Source organism: Saccostrea cucullata, unplaced genomic scaffold (assembly GCF_032062105.1).
Source record: "Saccostrea cucullata isolate Sc308-1 unplaced genomic scaffold, CSIRO_AGI_Scuc_v1 ctg1185, whole genome shotgun sequence".
NCBI lineage: Eukaryota > Metazoa > Mollusca > Bivalvia > Ostreida > Ostreidae > Saccostrea > Saccostrea cuccullata.
In genome coordinates, this window is record NW_026918247.1 from 77629 (window position 1) to 90507 (window position 12879).

At 33.1% G+C, this 12879-nt stretch overlaps 1 protein-coding gene across 1 annotated transcript in view; it reads left to right on the forward strand.

Annotated features, from left to right (window-relative positions):
• The window catches only part of LOC134260265 (atrial natriuretic peptide receptor 1-like), a 46487-nt gene extending 33990 nt beyond the window's left edge, over positions 1–12497 (forward strand). The window contains exons 18-23 of the mRNA XM_062742835.1: positions 2849–2989; positions 4504–4696; positions 4937–5126; positions 10705–10788; positions 10974–11065; positions 12011–12497. Coding sequence (XP_062598819.1) covers positions 2849–2989; positions 4504–4696; positions 4937–5126; positions 10705–10788; positions 10974–11065; positions 12011–12196 — 886 coding nt within the window. The 3' untranslated portion in view covers positions 12197–12497. The remainder of the gene's footprint in view (positions 1–2848; positions 2990–4503; positions 4697–4936; positions 5127–10704; positions 10789–10973; positions 11066–12010) is intronic.
• Positions 12498–12879: the final 382 nt, after the last annotated feature.

Genomic DNA, 12879 nt, shown 5'->3' on the forward strand with positions numbered 1-12879 from the left:
GAAGATAATACACATAAAATTTTGTAAACTACAAACAATTATGAAACCGTTTAAGCACATTTGTAAAAGGAGTGTGAAATCTTTGATTCAATTCTTAGTAAAAACAAAATAGGCATAATTTTCATTTAAATGAAATTATTTTCTTTTTATTTTAACAAGTTTTTATCAAATCTGATGATAAGCTAAATAATGACAGTATTCCCAAAAATGCTTCATTATTTGATTCTTTATTAATCTGCTCAGAGAAAAGCACATTATTTAAAATATAAAAAGGTAAAATATTTCGCCATTACCTGATTACGAAGTGTTTGTTAAATATCACGTAAATATCACACATAGATATCATACAAAATAAAAGTCGGGGAAAAAATTATTATATCATTTCAAATTATTGCATTTTATGAATTTTTTTTATCTGTGTCCTTGACAAAGGGTTGAATTGAAAATTCAAGTTATGACTTATCTATAGAGGAATCATTTAATAAATGACCCCCCCCCTTCCACCATTATTTCAAATGCTTAATTGCTTGTGAAAACTTTATCGTCAAATCTAAAAAAAAACAACAAAGTTACCCCAACCACCCTTTAAAAAGTTTTTTTTAATTATTACAGTTTCATATTACCTGTGCTCTATAGAGCAATATACGTACATTCTACATTAAAATAATTAAACTGAATTTTCAGTACTATTAAAGCATAGACGCATACGTTCTAAGTTCTATCTCTAAGCAGCAATTTATATGAGAAAAATTAGGTGCACAATTTAATACATGTATTTCTTGCAAAGCAACAAAAATGGAAATGGATTCAATTTCGACCAGTTTCTTGACACCCAACACCAAGCCGTCTTTTTAACCCGATGTGGAAGCCCCCCTAATTTATTTTAAAACATGGTATCGTAAATATTGGTAACGTAAATATCTTTCTGAGATTTATCGTAACTTTTAATGCTGTTGTTTAATTATTCCACTGTTAATTAAAGGTATATTCTAGTGCTTGAGTGTTAGGCTATTTGACCCATAGGAAACAGTGCAGTTCTCTTACTTAATTTGTGAATAAATACTAACACGTAAATATCGATGAATTTCTTAACCATTTGACTCATTAGAAAAGGGGGGCTATTTTTTTTTTATAAATACAGATAAACAGTGTCTTTTTTACCGTTCCATGCAATAGAAGAGGTGTTCATGATGTTAAAAAGTTATAACTTTATCCTATTGAGGCAGTTCAGCAATCCCTCAAGTCCTTTTAAATTTCCCAATTGAAAAGTAATAATTTTGCGGAGACGTCAAAATTTGATAAATATATTAAAAATTTTTTAAAAAAATTGTGTAAAGGGTGTGATATTCAGAAAATATAACTCAAATGTAGGACATTCTTACTAAGAAAAGGATATTTAAGTGATTTAAAACTTCTTTTTGGTTTAAAATAAAAACTATTCTATGATCGGCGACAGTAACGTAAATATCGATTTCTGATGAAAAAAGCGAATTTCGCTTAAGACAATCATTCAATTTACAACAAACAATTGTTGTATTTTAATCTACAACCAACAATGGTTCATATGACTGGCAGAAAATGAAATTTATTAGAAATATTATATTACTTAAAACATGGTACATTATTTAAAGCGAATTGAGACTATACTTTGAGAATGCGTGGTTAATTTCCTTTTGTCTTCTATATGAGTGTGAACATAATACCGTAAATCTGGAAATTTTTACGTCGATTTTATTTTGCGAATCTGGGTCAAAATGCTTTTGATTAACTTTTACGTTTCAAAATTTTGCGAATGACCACTGTTTTGTTTACATATTCTTATTGGTAATTTATTTTTAAGAAAAATATTTTTGCGAATGCAATGAACTCGCAAATTTGCTAAAAATTTATCTACAGCAAAAATTTCCAGATTTACGGTAGACTCTATGATGACGTATATGTTCATGATTCATGTTTGTCTTCTATATAAGTGTAAACATTATAGACTCCATGATGACGTTTATGTTAATTTCTGTTTGTGTCCTCTACATGTAGGTGTGTGAACATAATAGACTCCATGATGACGTTTATGTTAGTTTCCTTTTGTCTTCATTATGAGTGTGAACATAATAGACTCTATGATAACGTATACGTTCATGATTTCTGTTTGTCTCCTATATGAGTGTGAACATAATAGACTCCATGATGACGTTTATGTTAGTTTCCTTTTGTCTTCATTGTGAGTGTGAACATAATAGACTCTATGATAACGTATACGTTCATGATTTCTGTTTGTCTCCTATATGAGTGTGAACATAATAGACTCCATGATGACGTTTATGTTAGTTTCCTTTTGTCTTCATTATGAGTGTGAACATAATAGACTCTATGATAACGTATACGTTCATGATTTCTGTTTGTCTCCTATATGAGTGTGAACATAATAGACTCCATGATGACGTTTATGTTAGTTTCCTTTTGTCTTCATTATGAGTGTGAACATAATAGACTCTATGATAACGTATACGTTCATGATTTCTGTTTGTCTCCTATATGAGTGTGAACATAATAGACTCCATGATGACGTTTATGTTAGTTTCCTTTTGTCTTCATTATGAGTGTGAACATAATAGACTCTATGATATCGTATACGTTCATGATTTCTGTTTGTCTCCTATATGAGTGTGAACATAATAGACTCCATGATGACGTTTATGTTAGTTTCCTTTTGTCTTCATTATGAGTGTGAACATAATAGACTCTATGACAACGTATATGTTCATGATTTCTGTTTGTCTCCTATATGAGTGTGAACATAATAGACTCTATGATAACGTATATGTTCATGATTCATGTTTGTGTTCTATAGGAGTGTGAACATAATAGACTCCATGATTACGATGTTAGAGAAGTACGCCAATAACCTAGAAGACCTGGTGGAAGAAAGGACAGTGGCCCTGAATGAAGAGAAGGATAAGACTGACAGACTGCTCTACAGGATGTTACCCAGGTAAGTTAGTCAGTGGCCCTGAATGAAGAGAAGGATAAGACTGACAGACTGCTCTACAGAATGTTACCCAGGTAAGTTACAAATAAAGATTGTGTATTGAAAAAAATGCTACCCAGAGGACTGTTCAAGATAGCAAATATTCGCGAGCAGCACTCACGAAAATTCCTTTTACCTTCAACAGATCTTGACAGTTTGCTAACTCTCGCTCTGTGTTGAACAAGCCTCTTGTTAGACAGACTGATAGATCGACTGTTGTACAGAATGTAACCCAGGTTTGATAGAAATAATGTCGTCTACTGTATACAGAATATTTCATAGTATAAATAAAAATATAAAGCTGTCTGGGTGTTACCCGGGTAGGATACCATTACATGCAGGTATTCCAACAATGCATTGGAATTCCCATGGTTACCATTTGAGCTCCGTTATTAGCGGACCTATTTTTATATTCATATGAAGCAGAATTTGTGCAAAATCTTATGCGTGAAAAGAAGAAAACACTTGTTGTGGCCTTCAACTCGACATTTAGATATATCGACGACGTATTGTCAATTAACAATGGTAATTTCCATTCCTATATCGATACATTATATCCTGGTGAGCTAGAAATTAAAGATACCACACATGGACACATCTGTTTCATACTTGGATATTTTACTTGAAAAAGACGTTAATGATAATCTAACAACCAAGGTGTATGATAAACGTGATAACTTTAACTTTTCTATCGTCAACTTCCCTTACTTATGCAGCAATATACCTTCATCACCCGAATACAGAGTGTATATATCTCAGTTGATTCGATACGCAAGAGCTTGCTTGCTCTACTTATGATCTAAAACGAGGTAATTTTTTGACAAGCATGTTGATGAAACAAGAGTATCAGCCGTCTTGTTTTAGGTCATCATTTGGTAAGTTTTATGGTCGATACAATGACCTTGTCAGCAAATACAATTTATCATTGAGTCAAATGCTGACTGACGTTTTTCATACTACTTGTCAGTCCATAATTTATACACTGAATTAACTACGGATTTTCCATTATTTCCTGATCATGACAAGGAGCACACGACGGGTGTGACCGGTCAGTAGGGGATGCTCACTCCTCCAAGGCACTTGATTCCAACTCTGATGTTTCGGAAGTCCGTGTTTGCTCTGCTCTTCTTATTAATTTTAGTTTCATGGACTTTGAGATTGAATACTATTCGTTATCTCCATATCCTTTCATGCATATAAGCGTAACATTATCCCTTTCACGACTTGTTTTGGATAATATAATTCTGCATATTTTAATCAAACGCAAAATAATATTACTTAACATTTCCAGCAATAATACGGCGGTTTAACACGTTTTTTGTCTTGGTTCATCAATGTTCCCTTGTCTTTTTAAAAGAGCAATATTACTCGAAATATTAAATGAAAAATCCAAAAGAATAGCAATTATCAGAAAAGACTAAATATGAATCATATAATAAATACATTCTGTAAGGATTTTTTTTATTCCTTTCATATAGGCTGGTTGCTGATAAACTAAAGAGAGGTGAATTTGTTGTCCCAGAGGAGTTTGAGGCTGTAACCGTCTTCTTTTCAGACATCGTGGGGTTTACCACCATTGCTTCAAAAATCACACCGCTAGATGTCGTTGACTTTCTTAACGAGATTTATACGTTATTTGACGACATAATCTCCACGTATGATGTTTATAAGGTAGAGTATTAATGAAAATGTTCCCAATTTGATTGAAACATGGGATACAAAATATACGTTTCTTAAAAAATGTAATAGTAGTTAAATGAGAGAACATTTGATTATTTTTAAAAGAACTAATATTCAATATTTTTATGCATATTTATTTAAACTTCAAATAAATTCAGACGAAAAGGATACTTCTAGCTAAATGTATTTATATTTAAGGAAACATTAAAATTTGAATTTACAAATATACAGGTGGAAACAATTGGTGATGCTTATATGGTGGTCAGTGGTTTACCAGAGAGGAATGGTAATGCTCATAGTGGCGAGATAGCTAACATGTCTTTAGCCATATTGGGACAACTCAAGCAATTCAAGTTAAAGGCTATTCCGGAACAGAAAGTAATGGTTAGGATAGGTCTGCACACTGGACCGGTCTGTGCAGGTGGGTTATATACGTTTGCGCACTGAGAGAGAGAGAGAGAGAGAGATTGTTTTTATCATATTCTTTTGATAAAAATGATTTCTTTAAACAAATTTATAAAGTTAAGCTAAATTCGACATTTTAAGAAACACTGAAATATTCATGATACACACAGGAGTGATTACGGGCAGCTTTGTTTTGTTTTATTTGTTTTCAATGAAAAAATTTGAAGATAACAAACAGTGATGTATCTCAAGAATTCTACAAAGAATAAAACAATAGGTGAACAGGGCTTAAAACCCGAGCCCTCGGAAATTCAGGTGGGATGAGGTATCTAGTAGGAGTAAGCATGAACCCTATACATTGATTAGGAAGGCTTAACTTTCTGTAATCAAATTAAGAAAAATAAAAGAATATTTTATTTCTAGGTGTAGTGGGACACACGATGCACCGCTACTGTCTGTTTTTATTTATCTATATGTGACGCGCCAAGCAAAAACCTCCCTTAACGAAGAATTTTGACGTTTTCAGTTTTTTATTGATTCTTGTAGAGTTTTTCTTTCTCTTTCGTTTGATGTATAACATGACATATATTTCTGTACATAAATGTATAAAAAATCGCATGACAAAGACGGAATATTTACTTTGACATACAGTGTACGCGTGCGTAACTGCATGAATTTTTTTAACGTAAAATCGTAAAATGACGTAAAGCTTCATAATAATTTGATGATATTTATCATTATTAAACTTTTGATTTGATTTCCTTAAAAGTATCAAAAATTAAGGATTTTTTCTTCGTAATAATAGAAAATAAACATTCTAAAGTATATCTTTGAGAAACGAATGACGGGGGTGGGGGGGGGGGGGGGCGACCGAAATGATCCTCAAGCGTAAAACTCAAGACAAAATCAAAAAATCTGCTCTTCTTCTGGGAGATCTTCAATTTATGGCTTTTTAATGCAGTAAAATGGCAGAAATCTACATCACTGAATAGTAAAAGAAAATTAGCAACATTAATATTTTGGAAAAAAAAGTCCTATTGTGGTAGTACAAACGACACTTGTACGGCTTCCTACTAGCTTAGGCTAGTGGGATAACCCTTAAGCTTATTCAGTAAAGCAGAGAGGCCTCGGGTTTGATCCAAATTAAGCAGAGGCACGTAATTTTCTCTGTTACACTATCAAAGTATTTATCTTTAAAAAAGAAGAAGTTGGAGACAGTCCTTACTTCCCCCCCCCCCCCCCCCCCCCCCCGGTCATTTAAAGTCTATACAATATACGAATAGATAGAAAGTATTGTTATAGTACCTGAATTTTTTTAAAGAGTGCGACAGTTTTTTGTTGTTTTTTTTTTGTATCCAAAGGAAAAAAAAACATTTCTTTTAACACAAGTTAACTATTTACAGGTTTTAGTTTCGAATGTTTTAATACTGAAGACTTCTTGGCTTATTGAAAAGATATTCTGCACCCAAGAATAAATTGTATTTGTCTCTTGTGACACGATAGCGGTGTTTTTCTTTGAAGTTTACTGTTCTGTATTAGCAATACAGAACGGGACTGTGGTGGGCGGAGCTACTTTCCGTTCTGTATTAGCTTTGTATACAGTATTGTATTTGCCAACTATTCTGTATCTAAAATACAGCACGGTCTAAAAATAAATCTGATTCAATTTAGCAAAGCTAGCACGTACACATAATAAATACTGATGTTATCCAATTATTAATTTTTCAAGAAATGCCCAATGTAGAATGTCAAAATTTCTCAATCACTTTTTAAAACTTATTCCACACAGAATCTACACGTAATTTAGATCGAAAATAAAGGGAAAAATCGCAATAACAGAAAACATCCACTGTATCTAATTTCGATCCACACGAAACGGAAAATTCGCTATAACGGAAAACATTCACTCTCCTTGTGCAAAATCATTCAAGTCCATTTTTTCCGTGCTTTTAATTTTTGAAATCCTTCTCGCTGACGACAGCCACACGTCTCTTTCACTTCGTTTTTAATGTCGAAATTCAATTTGAAAATAAAAATCCGTGACATCAAAGTCCATCGAAGAATTTTCTGTAAATCCTGTTTTTGTAAATCTAGTTAAACCGGGATTTTAAGACCCCTGAAATAAATTATGATAAATCTCCATCTACAATTATAACAATAGATCACAACAATTACGGTTAAATCCTCCAATTTATCCATTAAGACTGACTATCACTCGTTCGCGTCTATCCCGTTAAATTGTCAAAACTAATCTGACCGAATATTACGTTTTCCGTGGAAATATATATACTGCGGGTGCTTACTCCCCGTTGGGGCCTCATCTATACAGAACTCTGGCGGAAGTTTGGATGCTGCAAAGTTATAAAGTGGGCGGCGCTATTTTTGATTGATCCTGTCACAAATCATTTAGAGAACTCGACAGGTTCTGTATCGTAGATACAAATTTAGGGGCGGAGACTCGTGCTTTCGCACTCGTCTGCCCCCAAATTTGTATCTACGATACAGAACCCGTCTCGTTCTCTAAATAATACGTAAATCTTGTTAAATAAAAAACAAATCTGCAATTTATATGTATGAAGTTAATCGTGAATTAATTTTGAACCGATCATTGTATATAAGCCGAATAACAAACCACAATACCAGAATATAAATTTTATATGAATCCCAAAGTGACACGTACACTACACAACTTCATTTCTAGGAATAGAATGTAAGGCTTATACTAAGCTTCACTGTTACCTTCCTGAGAAAGTATATGCACACATTATGATTTATTTAAATCATCTTAAATGCTAGTTACATTTTAGCATTGGTTAAAACATGCATGTTAAAAATAGCAACAGAAAGTAAGAGAACGGGTAAAACATTTTTACATGTAATATTCTTCGATCATCGTAAACGGGAGGGGGGGCATGTCTCAGCTATGGACATTCACGCTTAATTGATTACCTGAATTAATTAAACAAGAACAAGGCACACATGTACAATTTTAAGCTGTAACTTTTGTTATTTTTTAAAAAATACTTCATTGTTGTAATTTATACATTTTTTATACACGAGAAGATGTACATATATGAATGGGTTAGTTGATCAAGCATGCAATATTCAAGCCGACCAACATGTATTTTTTATGTTCGATAAATCCTTTATCTTAGAATATAGAGCCATTTGATCATTGACTTAAGTATAATATATTCAGATACATGTATTTACATACTCCAACTTCCATATATATTGAACAAATATAGGCATATTAATTACCTCGGATTAATATATTTTGCATAAGCGTCGGAACCCAGGTGGGGGGGGGGGGGGGAGTAGCAGGAGATAAACCCTCCTTTTTTTCTCAAAGATATATTAATATAGACATTGGACATTGCTGCGTAGGCTTAGCCCCCCCCCCCCCCACTTTCCATAGACATGTTGCAATATAGGCTTAAAATGGGGAAAGTGGTGTGTTTGGAAAAAAAGGTTTGGAGTTCGAACCTAACACCCCCCCCCCCCCCCCCCCCCCCCCCCCCGGGGTAATTGGATTTTCGTGTTTAACCAACGCACATTTCCTTTTTTTATTGCTTGTCAGGTCTTTTTGATGGTTTAAAAATTCCTTATACCTACCCCCCCCCCCCCCCCCCCCCACTTTCAATTTGCTTCCGACGCCAGTGTTTTGAGCAGATTTGTACCGTACTAATTTTGCATTAAACTGCCAATACATGTACATGTTCAATGCAACTTTTGCAGGAAAAATTTATTAACATTGTAAAAGTTTGTTACATGTTTATATTTAATAAATAACGTGTAATTGGTAGCAAATTTTCATAATTTGAAACGCATATACATATTCATTTAATTGCGATTCAACAGAGGGAAACAAGATTATTATTTTCGAAGGTAGATGTTAAATCGTGAAATGTTGGTAGTAAAGTCTTTGTCGGGGAAATAATTACTTCAGGTTAAATAATCCTTAATACTAAAGGTTAAAATAAAATCATTAAAAAGAAAGTCTTTAACCTCTAAAACGTTTAATTTATACTCTCATACTGCATTGATGTTTTAAAAAGGGCTGAATGTGATGAGCACCGGAGACGTTACTACATGTACATGCAACAGCCTGATTCAGCGATTTTATACATGACCGAAATTATGTTGTTTTCAGGAATCCAGAACTCCAGAATCTTCGTTAGTACATGTAGATAAACCATGCACAAAATAATAATAGGTTGAGATGTTTTAAAACTGTTCAAACAGATTGTATGAATTTGTAACAATTTGAATTAATTATAACATTTAAGCGATGTATCATGTTTGCCATTTTAACATTCTATGCCATTTTTACATTCGGTGTATTGTGTATAACCTCATCAAACAGATTATGAAAAGGTCGATAAACATACGTTCAATCTGTTTAATTCTCAATCATGAAATATTTTAGACAGTGGGACTGTAACTTACAATGTATGCGAGCATCCGTAAATTCAAGACGAAATTAGCACGAAGTATCCAAAGAAATAAAGCAGACATGCGACACAGAAGAAAGGGAAAGGGGGGGGGAAGAATTTTTTCTACATTTTTTGTACAACATGAGAACGTGTTCAACAATAAAACAGATTTAGAAGCTCAAAAGGTCTTTCTTCAAAATATTCATTTAAAATCGACAGCTAAAACTAATTCCGGAAGAAGTGTCCAAATCAAATACTCTGTGTCGTACCTATAGAGAATACTTTTTTAAAATTAAACTTAAATATTTATCAATAACAGTTCATGTTTTATTTATATAAACGGCAGCGTTAACTGTCCCAAACCAGTTTACACCGTTAAATTCATTCCACAATTAAAAGAGAAGTAATTCAGGTCAATTTTCATTGCATCGCTATTTAAATAAAAATACCTTATAGTTTAATGCTCCTGTTAAATTGCATGTGCATTGCGATGAAACAGCTGGACATTAAACTATAAAAAAAAAAACTATCTTTAAAAACTTGTTTGTTTAACCTTTTAAAATGAACCGACTAAAATCTTTTTTAAAACTTCCAAATAATTTATTCCGGGATTTTCTCATCCTATCAACAACTTTAATGCCTTCAATCTTTTTCAACATTGAAAATTTCCGACAAAAAAAATTCGACCTACCTACCAATGTAATTTTTTAACCCGAATAGGGAGAAGGCAAACAAACTTCATTTTAAAAACGGCCTTACGGGAATTCTTCAGCCACCACTCGAAATCTTTAAAAAATACACACTTAATTGTGAAAAGGAGATATCACACAGCCACTTAAATCACATAAATAAACTACATCAAATTACACCTAAGAATCTGTCTTAGTGTATATATAAAACAACATCCCCCTGTTCTGTTGCGGAGAGTTTCTCTCAAGGAGACGTTTTTACGTCGCATTTACCTTGTTGACTTTAGACGCGTCTTTTGACGTTACGTCATAATAGACATAAGGGAGGTTTTTGCTTGGCGCGTCACATATTATATTGTTTTATTTCTAGGTGAAGTGGGACAGATGATGCTACGCTACTCTAGATTTTTATTTATCAGTACTTTCAGTACTTTGATTATTTATTTATATCATATTATATCACTTCTAGGTGTAGTAGGACAGACGATGCCCCGCTACTGTCTATTTGGGGATACCGTGAACACAGCCTCCAGAATGGAATCTAATGGAGAAGGTGATATTTATTTTTAAAGGACTTCCCCGTTTTGTGGATTATCTTTCTTTCTACCTTAAACATTCTGGATCATTGAAATAAGAAAAGTGTGAAGTTTAAAAACAAACCAGAAAGATGAGGATTGACAATTTTCCCTAAATTTCTGTATTTTTAAAGATTTAAAATTCAATAATATTTTTGAGCAGGTGGCAAGATACATATTACAGAAAATACAAAGACTGCGTTGCAAAATCTTGGAGGGTATGATATGGTCGACAGAGGAAATATAAAAATAAAGGTATAGTTTTGTATACAAAATACTGTAGGTTCCTTATTTTTCGTTAGCACTTATTGTCGCGAAACGCCTCTTTCGCGCCAAATGGCGTGAACAATAATTAGCGAGTAGACAGTTGATTTAGAGGTCTAACACTGATTTCAGTCTTAAATAAAAGCTAGTAATTTTAAATTGCAAATGGTGCTTGTCGCAAAATTACGCGATAATTAATTCCTTTCGTATAATAATAAATTTACAGGAAAGATAAAATTGAAAATATTCAGATAACGAGCATTATTCAACCAAAAAGTCCAGTCAAAGAATACAAATAAGGAGGAGAGAAAACACGAACTTCTTAAAGTTGTGGTGTGATCTGGTGCCATGGAGGAGTGAGCATTCCTTGTCGATTACACTCGCCATGTGATCCTTGTGATGATTCTTCTGCTATAATATAAATGTATAATAATATGAATAACTACTAAATAAGTGGAATGACAACCGTAAAATGATGACTTCAAACGAGCCTGATGATATTCGTGATTAATCACGATTAAGAAAGTGTTCGTTACGTAGGCATACTTTTGCTTATCGAGTCTACTGAGAAATATAAACCTCATTAAGGAAGCTGACGATTGCAAAGTTCAAGTCATCACGTTTATGATAAAGCCTTGTTATAAATAAATAAAATTATGAGATGATAGAAAAGATAATAAATAAAAGAAGACACATTATATTTCGAACAGAGGAAATAAATACTAAAAAATGACAGTATTTAAAGAAAGTCCTTGACATCAAATGTGGTTTTCTTCCAACCGAACTTTTTTAATCCTTTTACAAAACAAAGAGTAACATTCAAACTTAGTTCTTTTTAACCCAAGTTTGCTATATGATCATTGGGTTCTTTATGTTTCTTAGTATATACTTTTTTTCTACCAAGTTGAATACATTTGTATACACTTGACATTTCAGGGAAAAGGAGAAATGTTCACATACTGGTTGTTAGATAAAACAAAGATTCTACCCCCTATCTTCTCCCCGAGTAACTCGGAAAAGAGGGAGATGTGTAGTTTCACAAGACGCCAGATGTCGCTGAGATGCGGGGTAGATATAACAGATGGATATCCCTCAGAGGAATGGACAGGTGTATACTACTAATCTGGGGTGTACCAGGATTCGGGACGACCAAATTGTACAAATCTCATCTCAAATTTCGGTCTTAAGTCCTCGATTTCCGCTTCACTTAACCCATCAGTGCCCACTACTGATATTAGATTTATCATGGTTCAGGCCAACCAACTTGAAAATCTCAGAATCTAAGCTCAAAGTTCAGTTTCAAATCCTAAATTTTGGCTTCACCTGGTCCACTACTGATCTCAGAATAACAAGAACCAGGAGGATTGTATATTTACCACAAAATCCATGCAGCTGGCATAAAAAGAAATGACGAAGGAAAGCTTTAAAGAATGAACTTTGTACTTGTAAAATAAAGTCAGATACAGGAGCCATGAATATAATTAAGATAAGGTTTTTAAAAAATTCCAAGAGAAATTCGAAGAGAACTATATAAAAATCGTCGAACTGATTTTAAAAGTAAGCTCATGTAATTTTTATCGCCTCATAGCCAGATTTATTTACTATAAAAATACAAATTTTGTTTTAAAAAGTTGAAAATGACAATGCGAATTCTTTATTTTATTGTGTTTTTCCAAAAAGACACTGTACATCTATTGTAAATATTCTAGCAACCTTTAAAGAAACTGTCAAATTTTGTGGTGTAACATATTGACAGAGGATTTTTAAAAATAAAACTTTTCTTTCTGAGTAATCTAAAAAATTAA